General features: G+C 41.1%; 1 protein-coding gene and 1 long non-coding RNA gene across 4 annotated transcripts in view; one reads left to right on the top strand and one right to left on the bottom strand.

Annotated features, from left to right (window-relative positions):
• On the top strand, nucleotides 1-22730 carry LOC114555858 (uncharacterized). Its single transcript, XR_003692598.1, has 3 exons — nucleotides 1-146; nucleotides 3229-3429; nucleotides 21900-22730. It is a non-coding gene; the product is annotated as an uncharacterized LOC114555858 (long non-coding RNA).
• arb2a (ARB2 cotranscriptional regulator A) overlaps nucleotides 17458-24390 on the bottom strand; it is a 162964-nt gene continuing 156031 nt past the window's right edge. For all 3 annotated transcript variants that reach the window (XM_028578595.1, XM_028578596.1, XM_028578597.1), the window contains exon 11: nucleotides 17458-19880. In XM_028578595.1, the coding sequence (XP_028434396.1) occupies nucleotides 19720-19880 (161 nt within the window). In that variant the 3' untranslated portion in view covers nucleotides 17458-19719. The remainder of the gene's footprint in view (nucleotides 19881-24390) is intronic.

Raw genomic sequence — 24390 nt, 5'->3', positions numbered from 1 at the left:
TAAAGCTTCTGGGTTCGGGACACAGCCCAGAAATATATTAATTAAAGCGCACTCCTACAGACTTTTCAGCACTGGGGAAGAAGTGGCTAGATCAAGTCAAGCTCTGTCAACGACGGATGGATGAAGATTCACGACAGGAAAAAAAAGTAAGGCTCATTTTGACGCTCTGTCTCTCCTCCTTCACTCTTTCTCTCTCTCTATTTCCTCAATGTGTGTGTGTGTGTGTGTGTGTGTTTTGCACAGTGTTCTTGTGTGTTCCTCGGACTGAAACGGATAAAGCCAGGGGGAGTGAGTGAGAAAGAGAGAGAAAGAAGTGTGAGAGAAAGGGGAGGAGGGATATATACGTAAAAAGTGAAAGAGGGAGGGTGTGTGTGTGTGTGTGTGTGTGTGTGTGTGTGTGTGTGTGTGTGTGTGTGTGTGCTTGTGTGCTTGTGTGCGCGCGCGCTTATCATCACTAACGAAATAATCAACACACAGACACACACACACACACACACATATATATATATATATATATATATATATATATATATATATATATATATATATGTTTATATATGGACACATGTTTACACGAATAGTGTTTACTTGTTTGCGCGCGCTTGTGTGCACATATACATGCCGTGCGGAACAGCTCACACTAAGTAGGCTACTATGGAAAAAAAGGAAAAAGGACCCGGATGGTCGGAAAGGAAATGCTTGGTTTTAAAGGGGAAAAGTGTGAATCGGATGTAACAGAGCGTTTGCAGCTCAAGAGGAACTCCTAATTCATTCTGTCAAGTTTGAGAGGATGTGTGCATGTTTCTCAGCGGCCAAGTGATGCCATCGTAAAAGACAAAGGGTCTTAAAACCAACTCATGCTAATAATTAGCTTTTACGTTAATGAATTTTAAGGGAAAGGTGGAGTTGAAACCAGTTAACCTGTTGCTCATGGTCCAAACATAACAGCAACCTCAATACTGTGATAACATCACATGAGCCCCTGCAGCACATCATCCCATAATAATCCACCCTCTCCAAAAATGTAAACAGAACAACACTGGGAGTCTTTGGGAGAGCTGCACAAGCAAACTGAATTTAATTACTGTGTTCATGTATTACATTCAGATACGTTTTAATAGACATCCCAATAGTCTGATTATGTCAACATATGGGAGGCCATGCAGCAAGGCCCGGGCTTACATACCTGATAACGCCTGGGCTTTTCAGTGATATTTACGGCTTCTCTTTCTAATACACTCCAGATGGTGTGTGTGACTGTGCCACCGCAGTCAGCGAGCTCCTCAATTTTTACTCAGCAGCATTTTGTTAAAATAAAATAAAATAAATCTTTATAAAATCTTTTATTAAAAAGAAAAAAAGAAAGGGAAGATAGAAAAAAGTTTTGCCCACTAGTGAGCTCTGATTTATGTGTAGGCGACGTCTTTTTAAACTGCTCTGAAGTTTACTTTTAAGTTAAAAAAAATTAAAAAAATAAATACAGTAAAGGGCTCTAACAGTCCCCACTTCATGGTTTGATGGATTAATATGTTATGAAGACAAAACACACAGGCCGCATTCATGCCTGACCAATCTTTGTTGTAGCCTGTGCGTTCCGCCAGTCACTCAGGCAGAATAATGCTTGTAAAGATATAATCCACTGAGCCCATACCCTCTGTAGGCCTTTGCTATATTATCCACTGACAATGAATTGGCAAGCTTTTTAGCAGGTATCCAGCCTCCCCACTAAACACATGTGAATGCCATTAGCCAAGTATTTGGGTAGTAGACCCATTCCGTTTATATTTTATTACTATGTTAGGTTTTACTATGACATGATAAAAGCCTGTGTGTCTGCGGTAGAATAAATGGAGTGTGTGTTTTTCCTTAATGCATTTGTGCAAAAAAAAGAAAAAATCTTATAAACAAATGTGATTAGTTTACATCTGCATGAACTAAAGTGTGACAAATATGTATCTGTAACACAAGGCATTTAACATTGTTATCTATGTATCTATGTATCTATGTATCTATCTATCTATCTATCTATCTATCTATCTATCTATCTATCTATCTATCTATATCTAGTCACTGCTGTGTTATGGGCTGTTTTACTGTCAAAGTTGCAGCTCATATTGTTGCTATCTGTGTTTACCTGGATTGCTCAGAGAGGCTGCTGTAGGTGTATTATGATGGACTGAAACGATGCATTGAAGGGTATTTTTCATCTATGCCACGGGGACCCGCTCCTTACAGTGGTTTCCCATTGACTCCCTGTAGCCTCCATGGTTGGTGCTCTCTCTCTCTCTCTCTCTCTCTCTCTCTCTCTCTCTCTCTCTCTCTCTCTCTCTCTCTCTCAGCCACCTCAGAGGACATGTTGATAAATACATGTCTTTTTTCCATCTTACTCAGCACCATCCATCAAATTTGTATGTCCATGTTACACTGCTGTGCTTAAGGGAGGGAGGGGGTGCCAGCAGTCGCGCAGAAACGCACTCTAAATCGTCAACAAGGGATTCATTGCTCTCTCTCTCTACATACTAAATAATTACTTGGTCATTCGAGCTGTGTTTTGGTCATGTTAACGTTACTGAATTGTCTTGAGTCAGGCGGTGCCAGGGTTATGCTGTTTGGAGATTTAGAAGTAGTCTTTTGCTGTGCTCTGTGGGTTAATAACCTCTTCACGCACTATCACTACTGTGTTTTGTTCCTAGTAATACGTCGGATAGAGCATTTCTCTGGCTTGCCCACGGCTTGGACCACACTACAGAAGACCAGTCGCCCTGTGGTTGCAAACTCTTTGTGGCCCCACATACCGCCGCTGTGATTATAGAAGTGCCTCCTCTCCCTTGTTAAAGGAGCAAAGCTCTAATCTAGCCTCTGTGTCGCCCCCAAAGCCAGCGTGCTATAGTGGAAATGAGCGTGCGTGTGCGCGAGCGCGTGTGTGGAGAAGAGTGAGTGGGGGTCGCTCGGAGCGAGAGAAGAGGGTAAGGGTAGGAGAGAGGGAGAGCAAAAAGGAGGGGGGGTTATAACGGAGTGGCCCTTTCCTTCTTTGAGTGACACGACCCCTCTCTTCTCTTCAAAGGCCATGCAGAAATAAACGCATCTCATTTGAATGGCGATGTTTCTTGGTGGTATTTCACAGCCAATATTTCTGGAATAGGAATGTGTATTTTTTTTTCTGCAGTATTGAATGCGGGGATGGTTCTGGTGGTGGGCTATTCAATATTCTCATCTCTCCACATGCAGCATTCTGCGGCCAGTGTGGTATTCTGTCCATGACTACACCATCAACACCACCCCCTCCACTCCTGCACCCCACACCCCGTCCAAATTCATTTGCATCCGCTGATGATATCAGTAAAGAATTGCTGGCACCGTATGAGGCAGGGTGGGGGAAGAAGGCTTGTTTGGATAAAACTGGACCGCAGAGTGGACACGGCCCTAAAGGTCAGTCGCCCATTCATGTCAAGGTGGCAGGGGGTGTGTGTGTGTTGGGGGGCTAGGCATGGGATTGCCAAAGAGGCTTATTTGAAAGCGGGCGTATATTTGAGGCAAGGGAATGAAAAGGAGTGGACCACAAAGCTCGTCATACTTCAAATACGCCCCGTCACATCTTCACTCTTTGCTTTCAGGTGGCGGGTATTTAAGGAAGGTGGGGTCTCAGTACTATGGCATGGCCTGCAGAACACGGAAATAAAACATGTGGACGACAAGGTGGATCATAGAGGTTTAGGTGCACAAGTGTCCAATGTTCTCCTTTAGTGGTTTCCTTTTAATTTGTGCAAATAAAATACTGGATTAATTCAAGGCAAGTGTGGTTGTCAGAAAGTTCCTTTAGTGCTGCTAAAGTGGAGCATTTCGTGTAATCTCGCGGGGTTGGGTACAGCACTATAATGCTAAGGAGATAGGATACCTTATGAAAAAACTCTTTATAGCACCATAATAGTGCTTTACCATGAGAAAAGAAATAGAAAAAACGGGAAAAGTATGACTATAATGTTATGTATGCTGTACATTGCAACTGACACTGAACGCCATGCAGCGGTCTTAGAATGAAGAGAAAACACAGACAGTATAGTAGTATAGTAATATTTGAATTGTTATATATTTATATAAGGAGAATCTTAATTGAAATAAATCTAAGATTTTTGTTTTTTGTGTGTAATAAAGCACTAATGAAGTCCTCAACACTGCATAGAAGACCATATAAACAATATCACATAATAGCAGACCACGTTATAAAACTGCAAATGTATTTTCCATTAATTAATAAATCTATTAATGTACTCTCCTGCATATACCCCAATTTACTTCGAGGGCACAGTCACCATCTATCGTGCGCGTTAACACACACACACACACACACACACACACACACACACACACACACACACACACACACACACACACACACACACTTATCACTTCATCATTATGTATATATAATAAAATTAGAAGAGGTACATTGCAATGGAAGGAGTCACAATTTAATCATAATTATTTCTAAAACTAAATTAGTGGCCTAGTTATGAGTGTGCCCATGCAGTCTAAACTTTATTTTCAGTATGGAGGGTGTGGGGGATTATTGGACGCCTTAACTGAGCGAAAATTGTCACAAATTGCTGGTTGTCGAGGGACGAATGACAAGATAAAGAATATGAGAATTTTTGCCCCTGACACCTTGGTTCATATATCATTGCAGAAGCCGGCCAATCACTCACATGTTGTCTTTAGTATTATTACACTTCGATATCATGTTTAAGTGATGTGTCAAAATTGAAAGATTTATTTTACCAACCCATCCTTTAAAAACAAACACATTATTCTATGTATTTGTATTGTATATATTATTATTTTATCTAGAATTATACAATCTTTTCAGTTTACAGCACCTATTGATTAATATAATATGCACTTTCTTTTTTTAACCTGTTCGGTTATAATGTGGACTAAGACGAACAATAACATAAATATTCCGCCGGTTGAGTGAAGCACAGTGCAGCTCGATCATTTTAGATATATAGCAGTGCATTGATTGCTGCACTAATAGTGCTTGTGCCCCTATACTCGCGCCCAGGCTTTTACCACTGCTATCATTATTAGGCTACTCATCATTATTACTGCTCATACTGCATGTGACTATACTGCTATTGCTGATATTGCACCATCATTACCAGCAATGATGTTACAGGGTAGACGACTTAGTTCTGTCTTTGTATATGAAATAATGGCTGCGGTGTAGAATTAGTAAGGGAGATTACTGCGTGGGTGAGGATGCAAGTGTTGGAGGCATACTACTAACCAGTTGACACACATCATTCCAATTTTTTTTTCTTCTTTTTTCTTTGGTCACATCCCACCCCCATAACACCCCCGAACACCTCTGAATATATATATATATATATATATATATATATATATATATATATATATATATATATATATATATATATATATATATATATATGATTGCTTTTGCCATGTTGATTTTAGTGGAAGTCACCTGCCACTCTTCCCCTCCCTCACCCACTTTAACATTAAAAGTTCTCCCATTTTCACCTGACCACTGATCAGCTGGTTGGCCATCTTGACCCCTCGGATGCTCATTAAAATGTAATCTGGTGGAAGGAGAAAAAAGGCAGTAGACATAACACTATCAGTAATTAATCGATTTTAGCTGGATTATATTAATCTTGTACAAACGGCAAGATACACAAAGTGAGAGCGCTAAACCGCGGCGCTTTGTTGTGGCGTCCCTCTGCGCCCCTGTGTGCTGTGTGCGTAAAGGCAGCCTCTCCGTCTCAGACCCTCGGTGCTGTTATTGTTTCTACCTTTGTTTGCTAGATGGCGCTCTGCGTTGTGGGACCCTCTGACACAAGAACCGCCTCACAGCCTCTCTCCTTCTCTCTCTCTCTCTCTCCCTCTCCCTCTCTCTCTCTCCTCAGCTCTGCTCTCAGCCCACAGACAGTACACCGCGCAGCACAGAGCAGCTTTTCCAGGGCCATTTTTTAACCAGGACTTTCAGCAGCTGCAAACGACTCGAATGCAAACCCCAGCGCTGCGAATATTGTGGGAGTTTTATAATTGCATTATCCTATGGCGACTGGCATTGCTGTTTGTTTTGTTAAGCTGTGAGGAATCACATTGATTAAAACCAGCGATCAGCAATGCATTTAATTTGAATGTAAACTGACAATAACACACACTATCGCACAATATTTGAGCTTTAGATAATTAATTGTTTGTTTAAGCGATGTCACGTTGCAGAATATATACACTAATTCAAATTTAAATAATGTTGAAAGGAATAAAAGTACTTTATTATCCATTTTCAAATAAATGATGTCTTATTAATTTAAGTAAAGACAGGCATGCTTAATCTGACGATGCAACAGATAATTAAATTCGACTACAAAATCTTTACAGCTGACATTTTTAGCAGCAAATTGGCTTTGCAGATTTTTTTTTTTGGGAATGAACTGTTAACTAAAGTGTCTCTGAGAAAGGCTGTAGTAACCGAAAAACAGCGTATTGTTTATGTTAAAAACTATAAAAATGAACGAAAAATAACCTATGTGTAATTTAGCAATTATTATGCTTTTATAACAATCCAACGATAATCTGTCCAATTTTATAATCTGTTTTAGATTGGTAGCAACCAAGGAGAAAAAAGGTCCATTGTATTGTTTGCTGAGTGCTCTAAGATATACTGCTGCAGTTACACTTTCACTAAATCGCGGCTTGTCGGTGTCTGACGTTGATGAATGTGTTGGAGACTCCGAGTGCCTTTTACAGCTGTCTTAAAAAGCGCCGTGGCCCCAGACCAGCCACAAACAGATCAGGTGCAGGGGCCTTAAAACGGCTGTCAATGACAAAAGAAACACGCACTCTACACACATTTGGAAAGAGCCACTGAGAAGTAAACTCTGCTAACGTTTTAGTTTGAAATCGAGCAAACTTTTCGGTTTGACATTTGTGATGTAAATTGAAACAACATCAAATTATGTCAATTGTTTCAGGATGTGGTCGTTTAAGGGAACAGGAGTGCAAGGATGAATCATTTTACGAAGCTGAAATTTTATTTACTTTATGTTGTGTGATCACCAACTGCGAACCATCTTTTAATTTGCCAACAGATCACTTGACAGATCCAGAGAATGGATTTCTTCTTATGTGGTTGAAGATAAACACAGTACAAGTGCAGCCCATGTGGGCTGTGAATGTTGGTTTTGGATTGTTTCCTCACTGAGGCTCCATCTATTCCTCATATGAAGACATCTGAATATACAAATGTAAACTCCACTGTTATAACATAGAGCTAATTGAAAAAAATGATATGGGAATTAAAAGTGGATTCTTTTTGGAGTATGGTAGCTCATTTCGGTAAATAGTATAGTTGATCCTTATGATGACGGGAGAATGGTCTATTTTATATGCCATTAGATGAAGTGCTCAGGAACTCTCGTGCGTGTTACAGCGGAGGAGAGGGGAGCTTCAAAACTTACTGGGACCTTCTAGTTTACAGAGCAATCTCTTTAATCACAGGCAGGGGTTTTATTGTTGATTGAGCTGTATTATCCATTTGTCCTACACACCCCTCAACACACACACACACACACACACAGTCCCATTTCCTCCCCCATTGGATCCTGGGTGGCACATCAGGTACTGTATACGGGGCTTCTCCACCTGCAGCCCCCCAGAAAACACAAACCCAGGCTTCACCTCATTCCCTCCAAATCCACGTCTTCTCTTGCTGCTATTTACACGAGTTGGCCTACACTTTTCTAACACATTATTAGCAAGGGGGGAAGAGAGGGAAGCAACATTTCTATCATATTTTAGAACAATGGGCACAGGGCCCGTCATACATTTTGAGTGTTTGAGTAAGGCTCTCTTGGTATTTGTTTCCCTCGACTTAACAAGCCATCATCTCACACATGCATATAGAATTGGAATTGCTCAGAGATCCCGCAGGCAAAGGGCGGGTTGCGGGTTCAATTAAGGTGGAATAATGCATGGGGACAAAGCGTATGATGACCTCGATTGAAATTGATCAGAAAACGCACTCACCAAAACACACACACACACACACACACACACACAGTAGCCTCTTTGTTTTGACTCAATGTTGCCTCTTTGTGTCTGCACTGACGCCATATCTGCCTCTCTGAAATCACAAGCTTACTTTGATTTTGGAAATAATTTCCAACGCCTGAATATAAAGCTAAGAATTTAATACCACCCAACCTATGTCTAGACTAATTCACTCATTTTTTTTGACATTTCTTTCTTTCCTTCCTTAATCGAATTTGCCACATTTAAGCTGGCGTGTGGATTTTGAGGCATAAGCAGCCTTTTGGGCTCCAACCATGGAATGACAGAGAATAGGAAGGTTTGTCATAATTTCTTAAGTAGAAAACAAGATATTTCACCGCCACAGTGGGATTTTAACGAATTAAAATATCTCACTGCTTGCCTATGATAAAACGGTACTGGATTGAGGCGCTCGCTTGTTAAGTAACTTGCTGTCAGTATAGTTAGCAGTGCTCTGATATGGACGGTGGCTGCAGAGCCTCATCTCTTGGGGTTTTAATTAACAAGCTGTCTCAAAGCTGCAGAGCTCCATCAAACAGCCTCTCTCTCTCTCTCTCTCTCTCTCTCTCTCTCTCTCTCTCTCTCTCTCTCTCTCTCTCTCACTAAATCCTCCTCCCGTCAGTGCATTGGGCTCTCTCTCAAACTTTAGAAATTCTGGTTCACAAATCAATTATTTACCACAGTATGTGCACCAGCTGATAGGGTGTAACTACTCTGAGAAAATTTGCAAAATATAAATTGCTTGTTTTCTCTTTTTGCTTAGCATCTATTTACTCGCACTGCTACACACGTTTATTCACCAGACGTCCACATACTGTAGCCTACATATTCTGTTGGGTTTGACTTCAAGGCTGACTGGTGCATGAAGAACTGTTGCTTTTCTCTGAAGCTGGTGTGATAGACAGATGACTTGTATAGTCCGTTAAAGTGGATGGAATCTTTCAATCTGCTTCACAAATGTTAGATTATGCACCTTTAACCTGCGAAACATGCTCTGAGTGATCTTTAAGCATCCTCAAATTTGAGATACATTCATTAGAAAATGGCATTAGTGGAATGTAAGGGAAATGTTTTAGTCCATTTACTTAACATCTTAAGATTTTACATACACAACTAGAATAGGTTGATAAAATATGATGCACAGTTAAATATGAAACAACCCAACAGTGTATAAAATGGTTACATTGAGCTCCACCTCAACCAACTACACATTAATACATCAGATACAGTGATGCAGTAATATAATAGTAACACTCACAGGGGGAATTTTTCTGAATTGTGAGTACTTTTCCTTTTGACACTTTGAGTACATTTTGCCAACAATACTCATGGACTTTTACTTTTATTGCATTTTCAATGCAGGACTTCTACTTTCAAGGGCGTGTTTTTGTATTGCATTATTACTACTTTTACTGAAGGATCTGAATACTTTCTCCATTACCTGAAAAGGTTGATTTCCGGAAAGGTGACCCTCAGTTTTTATATCTCCAGGCTAAATATGGCCAGTTTGAAATCCAGTTATAAGAATGAAATGAAGTTGACTATCACACTGAAGGAAATCATTCAAGGACTGCCGGGTTCTTTAAGGATAAAAAAACATAAAATAGTATTTGTGTAAAAAGTATTTGTGTGAGTGTGACTGAGTAATGTTTAAATAGGCGGTTGGCGCAACAGCCAATGTAAACCGCCAACCTCCTCTTGATTTACCACAGTATTACAGAGTGTAAGCACTGGCTTCAGATGAGATTTGTCTCTGGTGAAAGAAGTATCTCTCTCTCTCTCTCTCTCTCTCTCTCTCTCTCTCTCTCTCTCTCAGCCTATAGTAAACTTGGTGCTGGGCTCCCACCGTTGCCCAGACGGGGGTAATTTGATAGCAAGGCAAGGTCAAGACAGTGCGCTGTCCATGGTGCTGCGGCGGGGCAGGCTGGATGTTATCATCAAATTAGACAGGACAAGTTTCAAATCGATGCCACCCCCGGATGTCTAGAGACCGCCAGCAGTCGGAGTTAAAGTCCTAACAAGTCCCCCCTGACAGGTCAACACCTCAACACAAACATACAGCACTGATGCTGCAGCCTACAGGTCAGCAGCGCTGTGTTGGCGAGATAAGCACCAATCCCATTGAAGGCTCTAAGTGAAATATAGCTTTAGGTCTACTGTTATTCTGCGGGCTCTGCTCCAGACTCGGGCAGCTGAGGCTGGATTTCGTGCTTTTATAAAGATTTTTTTTTCTACAATTGAAGTTCTTGTGCTAATTCATTTGCTTTTTACAGTCTTCATTTATCGGTTTGTGAGGAATATCAAGACCCACCCAGCAAACACACTTATTCACACACACACACACACACACACACACACACACACACATCTACATTTGTAATACAATCCATGCACATACTGTTACGGACGGTCGAAAGTTTAGGTAAAAGTATGCCTTTTTGGTTCATTTAAACTGCTTTTAAAATGCTATAAATATTTATAATGCATATAGTTGTGGGCCAAAAGGTTGCACGGTCAGTAGCATAAACAATGTGCTTTTCATCTTGACAACATCAAAGAATATGTTTTATGGATCTTTTTTATCCATAAAATGCAAAAAAAATAATCAAACACGATGTCATTATGAACTTATTTTCTATGCACTCCAGTTGACTGAAATTAGCTGCATTTAATTTGTTACAGATTCTGCAGAGCATAGAAAATATTTTTCATTTTAATTGGATAGTTTTTTTTATTGTAATCAGTGAGTGAAATAGCTGTTCCTAAAAATAAAATGTCCCTTTTTTACCTGCAATTTATACGTTTTGCTTCAAATTCCGTACATTGAAAATAGTTATAAAATGTATCTCAATGTAATCCAACTATATATTTCTTTATTTTTATTTTACTAAATATATAATATAATGTATATAATATACCAAATAATTAAACCTATGTCGACATTGTTCGAATAGTAAAAAAAAAACTGTACTTTATATATGCATTGTATGTGTTATCCACCGAATAAATGGCATTAGTAACAATCCATTTGTGAAAGATCAGAAGAGAATGAGTTGAGAGGAGATCTCAGAGAGAAGGGAAGAGGGCCCTGATTAGAGCTGTCACCGCCTGACAGCTTTTGCTGCAGGGATAAACAGCAATAAAGTAGGCTTGGCCGCTGTGTCGTTAACTTCACACACACTATCACACGGGCACAGCGCGCCACCGGAGGAGAAGGTAAATTCACTCAACTCCTCACAGGGCCCCGCTCGCCTATCATCGCCTCTGTCTTCCTCCCTGCATGTCAAACTAGCCCTTCCTCCGTCAAACTCTCCTCTTTTCATCCTCCCTGCTGACTCAGGTAGCAAACACAATGAGGACCTTAGCGACAAGAAAGAAAGCTATTCAACCGGATGGAGAGATTGTGGACGAGAGAGAGAGAGAGAGAGAGAGAGAGAGAGAGAGAGAGAGAGAGAGAGAGAGAGAGAGAGAAACGTTATATTTGAATGGCTGATAAAGAAATGAAATAAATGGGAACAAAGTGTAAGCCGTCGGGATGGGAAGGAGGGGTTAGGCATTAGAGAGCAGGCTGCAAGGTGACTGCAGTCCCTTTAATAACACAAGTATATTAACTCGCTTAACCACGGAGATTCAAAATGAACCCAACTTCACTTAAGGGGCCTTGCAAACCATGAAATGCACATCAAAAACATACACCTGCCAATCCCAGCACCTATATTCCTGCTAGCCCGCTACCCCCCCCCTCCTCTCTCTCTCTCTTGCTTCCGAGCTGTCTGTCATGGTGTGGCCTGGCTAATTTGAGTTCATTGGATGGCATTAATTTCATTTAGACCTTCATCTCTTTTTGGGCTGGATGTAATGAGGATGCAGGATGCTGCCAGTGAAAGGCCGCACCCACAGTAATAATAACTTGGATCTTATTCTTACCCCACGCACTGCCGTGTTTATCCTCGGAGGGCTGCGTCCACATGATGAAACTCATCTATAATGTGTGATTTAATATCGCGTTGCACTCTCTCTTTTTTTTTTTTTTTTTTTCTCAGAGATTTTAAACCCAAAAGAGAGAAGACGGAGGGCTATAGTGGGGTTTAGTTTAGGAGCTACACTGCAAAATAGTTGTTTTAACACATCTTTTAGTCTGTATTGAAGTCAGAGTTAATTTGTCTTATTTTTACACGATTTCAAAACTATTTAAATAAAATAAAACTGGAAATATTACATATAGATTTGACACTGTCAGATGTTCTAAGTTTGCACGTTTTCAAGAAAACATATTTAAAGAGAAAATATGTGGCTGATGATTCTTTAAAGGGCTACATTTTTTTCCCAGTGTAAGTCAAGGCCTTTTCTCTAACCGCCAACTAATCGATATCTCACCAAGTCCAATGCGATATTGATTTAGGGAGGATTGTACTTTAAGGATTTCTGGAAATACCTCATTATTTCGTTGCTTTAACTGCAAGAAAATATTGTTTCATTTACAGTCGACCTCCTTCGATTTATTATGGTCGCTTTAAATAAGACTGTGCACTTAATTGTGTGCTCATGGATGACAATTCACTTCTGGGGGGATTAGTACTAATACAATGGTTTTTAAGGAGAATTGATCTTTTTTTTTCTACAAAATGTACTATGAGCCACTTTTCTTTTTCAGATAAACTCTTAGTAAACTTTGAGAAAACTATGAATACAATTCCATGAAGACTATTCTTTTGTGTTTTCGTTTAAGATGAATTTGTGCTTCGTCTTCACTACACTCACTTCCTTTTTCGATCGATATTTCATTGTATAATTGTAATTATATATATTTAACTATTGTTTCAAAAGCCTCGTTTATAATAGCGGATTATCCAGGTTATGAATTCATTAAAAAATATATATATATTTCGATTTAATAAAATCTATTTATTTGGTTACCTGTTATGTTGTAGCACATTAGTTTATTACAGTACATTTCGATTCTAAAATAAGGAATATATGGTCAGATGTAGATTTTATAATGCCACATAATTTATTATAATATTTCAGTACAGTGTATTAGGTCGGTATTATTATGATTTTAAGTAGAAATGTCAACTTAAGTATATACACATAGAAGAAAAAAAAGATCCTTGGCAAATTATTATTTATGATCAATCAACACTATTTGTTTTTTAATCGATGGGATAGAATGAAAAATGTGCATGTAACGCAAATATACTATATACACATTGGGATTGTTTACAAGTGAGTCTTCTTGTAACCTATATCATGAAGAAATACCGGGAGACATTGCATTACGCATCACTTTAAAAGTTTCTTTTTTGTTGGACAAGTGTGCACAACATCTTAGAAAATGTCACGAGAACACGCATAGACACATGCGTAATTCAAATTGGCATCCGTCAATATGCTATTTGAAATTTGACAAATCACAGCGTGCTAAATAACACACATTATTGGTGTTGTTATGTTTTCCGATATCCAGTCGCATTTTACAGCCTGAGAAAGGCCCCGATCACAGGCCTACCCAGAGCCCCCTCATCCTGACTGCCATTCATCAAGACAAAATGACCAATGTTCCCCAGCAAGCCGTCGGTGGCCGGTTAAACTAGGCCAATGAGCGGTGTTACACTTCCTTTCCTGCCTCCTTCATCACTGCTTACCTAACACTGCTTCCCTGAAATCATCAGAGTATAGCTCCAAATCTTAAAAGTCAGAGCCCATTCTTCAAATGTATTGCATTTCAGAGGGTGTTTTTTACTGCAGCAGTCTTTAGGCCAGCAGAGTATCAGAGGAGGTGTAATTGAGGGGGCGGTGAGGGGATAGAGTAGCGGTCCGCCTGAAAGCTGCCATTAAAGCCAAATGGACTGAACACCGTAAAACGGCTCTGCCAACAGCTGTCCCACAATCGGAGTCTTATATGCCATGATCCTCAAGCACGCACCACACACACATATTATAGGCCATGCTGCTGATGTAGTGGCACTTAGAAGTATTAGACAGCAAAGCCGAGAAAAGAAAATATCAAGCAATAACCACACGAATATCCCGGTAATATTCGTATTATGTTCCTATAAGACTTCGGCCTGGCTGTGCTTCTTGGTGATTTAGGTCTCTAAAGGCGTTTTTCACCTCTCTACAAGCCTTGCTCTTCTTATAATAACATAGGGAATTGCAATTTTTACTGGGGATAGTCGATTTGCGTTGAATATTTCCACACATTATGGTTTTCATAAGAGCCCCAAGACAGGTGAGAGGAAAGGCTGAGAAATAACGGGTCACCCATATGGTTCTCTCTCTCTCTGTGTGTGTGTGTGTGTGTGTGTGTGTGGGCGCGTGAGGAGAGGAAGCTCAGGATATCATTACGCAAGTTTTCACAAGTTCCCTTTTTGCGTGGATTTGCTTAAAAACTTTTAATGGCAGTTCATCACTCCGCAATGGGGTTTTGTCGCAGTTGTGCATAATATAAAATGTATATATATATGATGTGTGATATGTCGCACATCAAATGATTCACATCATTAAACAGATAGAAATTAAAGAATATATTTGCATGTTTCTCTTGCATCCCTTAAGAGGCCCAGCACTCCCCACTTGGTGCAACACCTGTGCCCAGACGCGCATCTCTCAGCAGAGCCACACTTTAAATGGGACGTCTGCGGCCCCAAGTATCGTCTCAGTCTACGACTCCTTATTAGAAGAGAGCAGAGAGGCGATTGAAGAGGAGTTGTTTCCACTGGATTAAATGGTTTCTCTGCAAGTCAATGAATATGTAATGATGTCTAACGAAACCGGCCAGTGAGTTCTGTGCTCTTGTACACAGGCCCTACTATATCAAAGACCTCTTCTGCTGAGGAAAAACACAGTATAGAGCCGGGGCAGAGAAAAGAGGGGCAGAATAGGGGAAGAGAAGAAGGGATACAATCTTGAATGCACCTCCAAGCTTAAGCCAGACATTCTCCCTCAGTCAATAGACGAAAAAGTATTTGCTCACGTACTGAGAGAGAGAGAGAGAGAGAGAGAGAGAGAGAGAGAGAGAGAGAGAGAGAGAGAGAGAGAGAGAGAGAGAGAGACTTTCTTGAAGCAAGGGTGGGGGGTGAATTTACATTTTTTAAACTGCTTTAGAAATATTGTTTCTGATAAGCAGTCATGCCAATAAAGTAATTGAATTGATGGAGAAGGGGCGAGATGGAGAGAAAGAGAGTTCCTCCACCATGATTGTTAAAGATATTTCGCCTTTAGTATACCCGATAAAACATTGATTGTTGCAGTTAGTTGACCCGTAAAATTTGGGGGTTAGTTTTCTCTTCTGAGCTGAGCATATAATTATGCAAATAGTGATCTGACAGTGATCCGCTGGAGGAGTGCTGAAGGAGAGAGAGAGAGAGAGAGAGAGAGAGAGAGTGTGTGTGTGTGTGTGTGTGTGTGTGTGTGTGTGTGTGTGTGTGTGTGTGTGTGTGTGTGTGTGTGTGTGTGTGTGTGTGTGTGTGTGTGTGTAAGGGGGGCTGTCAGAGGGGTGACATTCCAACTTTGCCTAACGCCTGGTTCCTTTGGAAAGAGTTCATCTTCTGCGGGGACGGCGTGCATATCAGAGTGGGCCAGAGCAAGCAAGCGTGACAACAACTCTCTTAAAGTTAAAATTAAAATATCAGGCTGTGGCAGCACAGGGGTCCCCCCGACTTCTTCATGTCAAGGGCCCTACCCAACCCACCCACAAAATCTGCCATTACAGCACAGACCTACCCCCCCATTCGTGATGATTTCATCCTAATGCTCCGCAGCTGATGCCATTTTCTGTTGTAGATATGATTCAGTGTGGAGCTGTCTGTAGCCGTCTGGACGACAATAGCTAGGAGAGTGAAAGCTATAATCAAATCAGTCATACCTATTGTACATTCACACGCTGTGCTAACTTCTAGCGAGTAAAAAGAGAGACGAGTGTTTCTCGTTTGGTTTGGGGATCCCTCCCGGCCGGGGAACCACCGAGAAGAGCCTAAACTATAGCACCCCGTGGACATGAAGAGATCATCGCTGTCTTTAGAAGTGGGGAGACAGCTACATGTGACAAAGTGATGCATGAGTGGTCAATGTGAATGGCACAGGGCCCTCAGAGAATCACTTAAAGAGAAATGGGACATAGTTTCTATTAGCCAAACGCTAGGAGACAGGATCACAGATGAGCAAATTCAGAAACTCAAAAACTCTTGACTTTTTTTTTTTCCTGTATTGAAATGATCTAAACTTACTTTACACAACTTTTAATGTTGTCATATAGGCTAATCGGTAAAGTAGACTTACTAGATAGTGAACATGTCCTTAAGGCATACAATAATTCCTGGCCGAATATGTAATTCAGCTCGCTGTGTATTAGTCGTCTGCCTTGATGATCACTGACTGCAGGTCAGAATTTATGGAGCCACTACATCATTGCTTTGGACAGAAGGCAGGTTATTTAATTAAACTCCGAAAAGAGATTTTCTTTCTCAATATCACAGAATTGTTAAATTAGATAGTCTTCTCCTTAGTAAGTTGTGAAAACACTTTCAAGACAGAAAGTTGAGTAGGCTATCGTGTGTGTGTGTGTGTGTGTGATTGAATGCCTCTCTTTAATCAGCGGCCTGACACGGTGTGAGGGGGACTCGCCTGGTTCCACTTGTTGTTCAGGGGTTAATGGAAAAGATTTCTAAAGATTTATTGAGGGGGCGTTTAATGACCTGATCGGTTTCACCGTGTGAAAACAAATGATGCTGTAAAACCTCGCTGAGTTGGAGGGGGGCTCACTTTGCCAAAATTAATGACCAAAAAGAGGGGAATTACTGTTTATAGTTTTTTTTCCTTTTTAAAACACTTAGTGAGTTACTTAACTCACTCACTAACGATGCAATCCCTTTACCGATATTGCGCTCTTTCAGAAGCTGACCTATAGCCCGACTGGACATGTTTTAAAATGTCAAACTTTTATCTTCCGCTTAAGTTGAAAAAACAAACAACAACAACACTGAAGTAAAGGGAAATTTGTGGTTTAGCCTGTCCAGAAACATGACAAAATGCACTTAACAATTATGTGGCAACAAATGAATGAGTTGGTCTTCCTTCTCGGTTAGATTTCATTGAAGTCATGTGAGATGATGACTCCGGTCATTTTTGACTCGGTGCTCGACTTTCTCGTCCCTCTGCACTCGCTTTACACGTTCGGGCACACGTCTCCTTCTCCTCGGTTCCAGCCATAGACGGACTTTCTAGCGCTGGGGATATATTTTTCCACACAGTCCTCCAACGTGCGCTACTCTGCACCGGCATCCCCGATATACTTCCGCAAGAAACGCACGAGGGAATAAAAAGCAGAACGGAACAAAAATCTATAATAAAATAGGAAAATATGTACAGTTTAAAAAGCAAGTTGCAAAAGTTCGTTTTATTGGCTTTCGACAGGTTTAATAGGTGAATTACAAAAATGAAATCAACTTCAAAATGGTTTCTTAAGACAGCCGTTTAAAAGCAAAATGGATCAAAAGAGAATGAGAAAAACATTTGAGAATATATGAAAAACATATGACCAGGCAGGACACTCGCAGTTATATAAAACCCAAAGGCTTATGAGATAAAACCAAAATAGTCGTGTTCCTTAAACAGATACAACAAATAAACCCTAAACCAACAATAGTCTTCAAGAACAATTGGCAAGATGAGTCCCCTTTTATTTGCAGACTGTGCTTTGGATTTAGGCTGCTCTAACATCTTTAGGTTCATTCACATATGGCTTGCTGGGTATTATTAAAAACAGTGAACAGAGTCTTGTTTATTCCTAAGGCAACAATATACAAATTATGGAGTGAAAAAAAGAACTGACTCTAGCTGTAAAGCAGAAAGATGAGCAATGATATCTTGAAACGAAACTCATCAAATCAAATAATAAGCTAACTTCTTTGCTGAAACCTGGAGAGATCTGAATCAAATTAAAAGGAAATTAGGCCTGCAACCATCAGCCACAGTTGTCTCATTACAGCGGAAAGATAATCCACAAAAGCCTTCAACCATACACACAGTGGCAGGAGAGGCAGGATTTCACAGTGTAAAAGTTAAACAATGGGAACTATTTAAATAAAAAAAAAAAAGGAAAGGTATATATTTCAGAATGTGTCTAAGGTATCATAAGATTTAGTATCCGGTTTGAGTTGTTACTAATGTCATGACACATTAGAAGTGTATTCCATTAAGCCTTGAGTGGTTTATAAAGCACACCAGCCTCGTGGAATATTTTTTAATTTTTTTTTATCATGCTTGTGTCACATAGATTATGTGCAGCTGAGCAGGGAGCTGACTTTGTCACTTCTAAGTACACAAGAAGAGAACTTCTGTGGGAGGAAAAAAGGGTAAAAAATAGATATGTTACATTTCTCCAGCATCTAAGGAAATATCATTCAGGCTTAGAATAATATTGAAATCTTGGATTTCCTGACACGTGTAAGGCGATATATTGAGGCTTTATGAGTGTTGTGAGCTGACTTCTGGCTCCTGTTAAAATGAGATATCCCTCAAACCCATTTTGATGCTTGACTTTAAGTCATTTTAAATATGCTCACTGCCCGGAATTTTCCATATTCAGCACAGGTTGTGTTTGTTTTATTTGTTTCATCATATTCAATCATCCGAAGACATCAATTTCAAGAATATCAAATTGAGAAGAAAAAAAAAAGATATATATTTATAATAAACACAGAAAGATAGACTCTCCACACTTTTGCAAATCAATCCTACATATATTCTAAAGTAAACACCTACAGCTCAAGTACTGGCTTCATATAAAAGAAATCAAATAGGAATGTGTGTATGAGACATTGCATTCAAATTTAGCTCAAAGTTAAGAAAGAAAAAAAAAAAGATATCTCTTATTATAAGCACTGCAATCCCAGAAATATATGGCACGAGTTTTAACCACATTTTACACCAAGCTGAATAGGAAAAGTCCAGTTTAAAAGCTGACTGCATGTGCAGAGAAGTTAGAGAATGAAGAAGTCATAAAAACAACACCCTTTGTTAAAAAGACAAAACAAATGGTCACCAGTTAAGAGTGTGTAAAAAGCATTTGTGGTGGAAAGAAGATGTGAGTTTGAAATGATGTTAAACCTTAGCAAAAGATACCAGACAGCTGAATTTGAGATAAGCAGTCCAGGCTTTAGGACCGGGGGAAGAGGGAGAGGAGGGAGAGACTGAGCAGTGCAGACTGGAGGGCAGGCGGGGCATTAGCTCAGTTCAGGCTGATGTCAGGACAATTAGAGGTGCACCACAGCGCATTGTGCACAGCGCCTGTCAGCCTTAATCTCTGCTGCCGTGGCCCGTACCCGCAGCCAGGCCACAGCCCACGGGAAGCGCTAACACTCAGGCCCATATTGCTTTGACAGTTGCGCTCATCTAGAAGTAATGCAAAACGTTATTGTGATGTATACATGGTGACCCTGTACTCTTGTCTCTTACAACAACAAGGCCCTGTGTGTGCACCGGCAGGGAGGGCTGGAAGGGAGAAATGACACTCAGGGAAGAAGACGGAGGAGAAGAAGACCAAGGGAGTTTGGAGAGGGGGGAAAAAAAATTGCAGAGAGGATCTGGAACCTTAGCCTCCCTTTGCACCTCTTGTTCCAAGTCATTTTTGTCAGTCCTCTACAAATCTTGGTGTTTGTTTTTGAGTGAGCTGCTGCGTGTGGTGACAGCGTTGGAGGTCTCCTCCGCCTCCTCATCCTCTTTCGCCTCCAGGACCTCAGTGAAGAACCTGAAGATGGTGTTGAAACTCACCCAGGAGGTCAGCTCATGCCGCTCTGTGCCTACATGTAAAAGACACACACACACAAACATAAGCATGAGCAGGGTTCACAAAGTACTTGCTTACTGTAAAGCTGTAGAAAGAAAGAAAGAAAAGGGTATGGTGGACATTCTGACATAATTACACATGGAGCTCTGGATGCTGTACACCTACTGTGGCAACACAAAAGGTGAAAAAAAGCAAATGCATAAAAACTTTAGTCCTGTAAGGCTCACCACTCCCACAATGCATTGCATGGCCCCATGAATGTCTAAGGCCTTATTATGCATGAGAGCCATGACAGCCTATGACCTATTAGTCCAATGGGACAGCCCTTAATATGTTATCCAAGTGGATACCTGATAATCAACACCACTGCACGTCCCTCTTTCCATCTCAGGCCTTCCAACAAAACCAGTTAAGCACAATGGGGGCACTAAGCAAAACCAGTGGAGCGGTAGTCCTTCATTCTAAAGGGCTGATTGAGGATAGGCAATACAGAAGCGGGAGAGAGGTAACTAGTAAGCATATCAAGTGGGCTGGCGGTGGTGGGGGGGCAGCAGTGCTGGGTTTCCCTCTGACCTCCTCCAGGTTAGCCAGTTCCCAAGTTGGGGTCACACTGGAGCTTGAAATCTGGCACATGCGTTCAGGTTCCTGTCAACCTCAGGGGTTACGGTATCGCTGGCCAGCTTTTTAGCTGATAGCTTGCAAACTCGATGGCAGTTTCTGTGTTGCTCCTACGCCAGCTAATCCTGCTACAGAACACCTCGGCTTTGCATCGGAGCATCCATGATGAGGACAGGACGTGGCTGCAGCTGATACCCGACTCGTCTCCTACTCCTACTCGCTAACCATTTTGCGAGAGCGCTAACAGATAATGGCTTGTTTCTGCCGCCGCTGGCTTGCAGCTCGGCTGCTTAGCAACACAACTCTAACTGGACCGGAGAAGCCATATTGAGGTGCCCCCTTGCCGCAAGATGATATTAAGAGGTTTATCCCCTGATAGATGGATCTAAGAAAAATTTACATGTGTTTACAGACAGAGGGCTGAGTGAACACAAGCCTTGAAGTAATGAGTTTTCTTTTCTTTTCTTTTTTTGGAACCTATATTTGTTTTCAAGATAAGAAAATTAAAATGGTGTCCCTGCAATTTTCTCGGGAGGAATAAAGAAAAGGATAAGCTTGGTATCTGAAATCAGTTAGGGTTGTATGAAAACAACGGGTCCCAGCAGAAAAGGGTTGAAAACCACAACTGAAGTGGATGAGTCAAATCAGTAGTACATTCAAAAATACCACCTTACCTCTGCTCCTCTCTTCCCTGCCTATATCCTCCCTTCTTCTCTGTGTACATGCGATCGGCTATAAATAGCTAGACTAGAAGGCCGCGGGGATACAATAAGGAAGCACCGTAGAGGCTCTCTCACCATAGACAGGCCTCTGATGACCACTGCTCTGACCCCATGTTTATTAGATTGATCCCTGCCTGGACGCATTAATGGAGATGGTGTGCGTGCATGTGTGTGTGTGTGTGTGTGTGTGTGTGTGTGTGTGTGTGTGTGTATATATGATTGTTAGACTGGGGGTAAGTGTGGAATCTTTGGCTGAGTGTGGATTTGGGTTCAGTTGCAGGGGGAGTGTTTAGTTTGTGTGTGTGTGTATGTGTGCGCGTGTAATTTGTGTGTACGAGTATGTAAGGGGGCTCTCGATCATTTCGAGATAAGGGACTGTGCTGCACTCTATATAGCAAGCAGACTGCAAGTCAGTGCCTTGGGTCAAATTTACTGGCCTGGCAATCATGGGAGTCAATAACCCCGCGCTCTTAGTGACTCCGCTACCTGTGTAGGGCTCAACACAACACCCATCCCTGGAAAACAAAGACACAGCCCTCTCACACCTCTAATCTATCATTTATATCCAATTTGAGGCACTGTGATCTTTTTTCCACCTCCTCCTCCTCCATTTTCCCCATCTCATCGGTCTCTCCCTCACTAGTGTTTTTACTTCTGTTTTGTCCTTTTTTTTTTTTCTCCTTCTCCCGCAGAAGCGATCAATGCCGCAGCACTCTCTCATTCACCCTGAACTGGTGGTGAACTCCTCCGGAACGCCGCCAGCCTCTCCACCCTATCCCATCGCAGTCCGGGGTCACCAGGGGGGCGTCTCTGTGCCAATATGCAGATGAGCCTGTGCCCCTCCAATGACTCTGGTGTTAAGCTCCACCCATCTATATGGTGGAGCGCCCCCACCCACCCAACAACACTCACACACAGAGAGACATAAACCCACTCTCACACTGGCTTAAATAGGCCTTTAACAGCTTCTGTCCACTCTTCCTTTAATAGCCAAAGTGTGCCAAACCTAATGGATATTGTCAAAGATGAGATGTGACGACTGATTTAGAGGAGAAACCCCAATGACCAGGCTTCACAAGCTAGAGAGATAGAGAGAGAGAGAGAGAGAGAGAGAGAGAGAGAGAGAGAGAGAGAGAGAGAGAGAGAGAGAATTACCTCAGCTATGCCACAAATCACAGTAATATCTTTAAAAGATGTGGGGATCGATAAGGTGTCATCTGGCTGTATCTTGTGAAGTAAAGTGAACCCATAAACAGCCAATGAGCACTACTTTATCCTCAATTTAAGTCCTTTACTGATAAAGTTTTTCAACTGCTAAGCAGATTTTCTTTTACAAGCAACTGATTTCATGTATTGTTAAAACAAGATATAACGGCTCCACTTTAATCAGTTTAATTACAACTTGTATCTTGTATTTAATTGATCAAACTTTGAAAATAAAGTGCCTGTGTATTTATGTGCGCTTTCTTGCAACAACTGTGAATCAATTAAGTCGCATGTGTTAATTTTAACAAGATCATTGTAATTGCATTCATTTAATAAAGTTTATTGTAAATGCAATAATATCCTCATTTGTTGTAAATGCAATAATGATGTTACTGTGCGCTCCATAATATTGGGTATTGTCATGGGAAGTACAGAAAAAAAATTCTCTTTACTTTCACAATGTGTTTGTAATTAGCATTAGGCAGTGGCAAGCTTAGCGGAGATTATTTCTGCAAGTAGAATGATGACGGCTCTAACCTTGAGGTGAGGCAGAGCGCGCACACACATACACACACGCACACACACACACACACACACACACCCACACGCACGCGTACACACACACCCACACGCACGCACGCGTACACCCACACCCACACACACGCACACACATACCCACACACCTCCATGATGATGTTTCACTGTAATGCAGGAAAAAGCATATGTGGTCTGTAGTGTAAGCTCCCCTTCCGTGCTCTCTGCTCGGGTCATGGCAGAGTTTCAGCCCAGCGCCTAACCCGTGCCCTGTGTTTGAACATTCTGTGTGTGTTGTCTGCGCCTGGTGAGGCTGCCTCATTATGTGACAGGCAGAGGAGAGTATTTGATCCTGGATATTTAGCCTCCTCCACTCTGTCCCAGCCACTGGAGCCCTCTCAAGGTAATTGACTGTTTGATCTCCCTCTGACTCTACACTGGTACAAGACGCTGAGACACACACACACACACACACACACACACACACACACACACACACACACACACACACACACACACACACACACACACACATATTCGTCAAATGCAAGCATCTACTAATGGGTGGCACACACTCACACATGCATTCGCTCACAGATGCCCACTGTACCCTCCCCAAAAAAACACCAAACAATCCAACATGTTCCCCCTAACACACACACACACACACACGGTTGTTATCATTTGTGTGCAGTGAGGTAAGGGAACAGAGGAGGAGACTTTTGAGCTGTTAAAAAGGAAACAAGGAAACTCCTTCATAGCTATGGGCCATGCTTTCTTCCCTCCACACCAAAAGCTGCATGCTGTTACAAATGGTAATCGGCTCTGATTGTCACAAATTTCAAAACAAACGCTAGGTGACTGAAAAGCCAAAGTGACGCCCCGAGTGATACTCCAACAGAAAGCCAGAATCAAAGCATGCCGACTATAATTAGGTTCCATCTGGGCGACATTATTTAAAGCTGCACCAGTTAATTGCTTGTGTACAAATGGCCTATTTTATTTGAATCAAACTTTTTTGTGATTCGTAATTACATTGATGTGAAGGGGGCCATATCTCTTTACTTCATTTATAATATAAATACATATTTAAATTATTAAGAGGACTTTGAGGCAGGGGAAATGTAAAGTGATGATACTTTACTTTGTGTGAATGGAATTTCTTTAAACAATTATGAGTGCTTAATCAAATATACTGACATTTGGGTTAAACATTTAAGGAGCTTCAATTCAAAAAAGGAGATGAACAATGATATAATCATGAAGCGAAAATTACAAAAACAGAATAACTAACAGGAACGATGCACATGATATTGCATGCTGAAGCAAACATTTTCTCATTTCCTCTTGTCAAAGTTTTCATCAAAAAATATAACAGTGTATTTTCTTATCGATTTTCAATCGACTGTAACCTAAGCTTTTGTTTTATCTCGATGTGAGGCA

The sequence above is a fragment of the Perca flavescens genome, chromosome 5 (assembly GCF_004354835.1).
Source record: "Perca flavescens isolate YP-PL-M2 chromosome 5, PFLA_1.0, whole genome shotgun sequence".
NCBI classification, from domain to species: Eukaryota; Metazoa; Chordata; class Actinopteri; order Perciformes; family Percidae; genus Perca; species Perca flavescens.
This window is presented reverse-complemented; position numbering and strand designations above follow the sequence as displayed.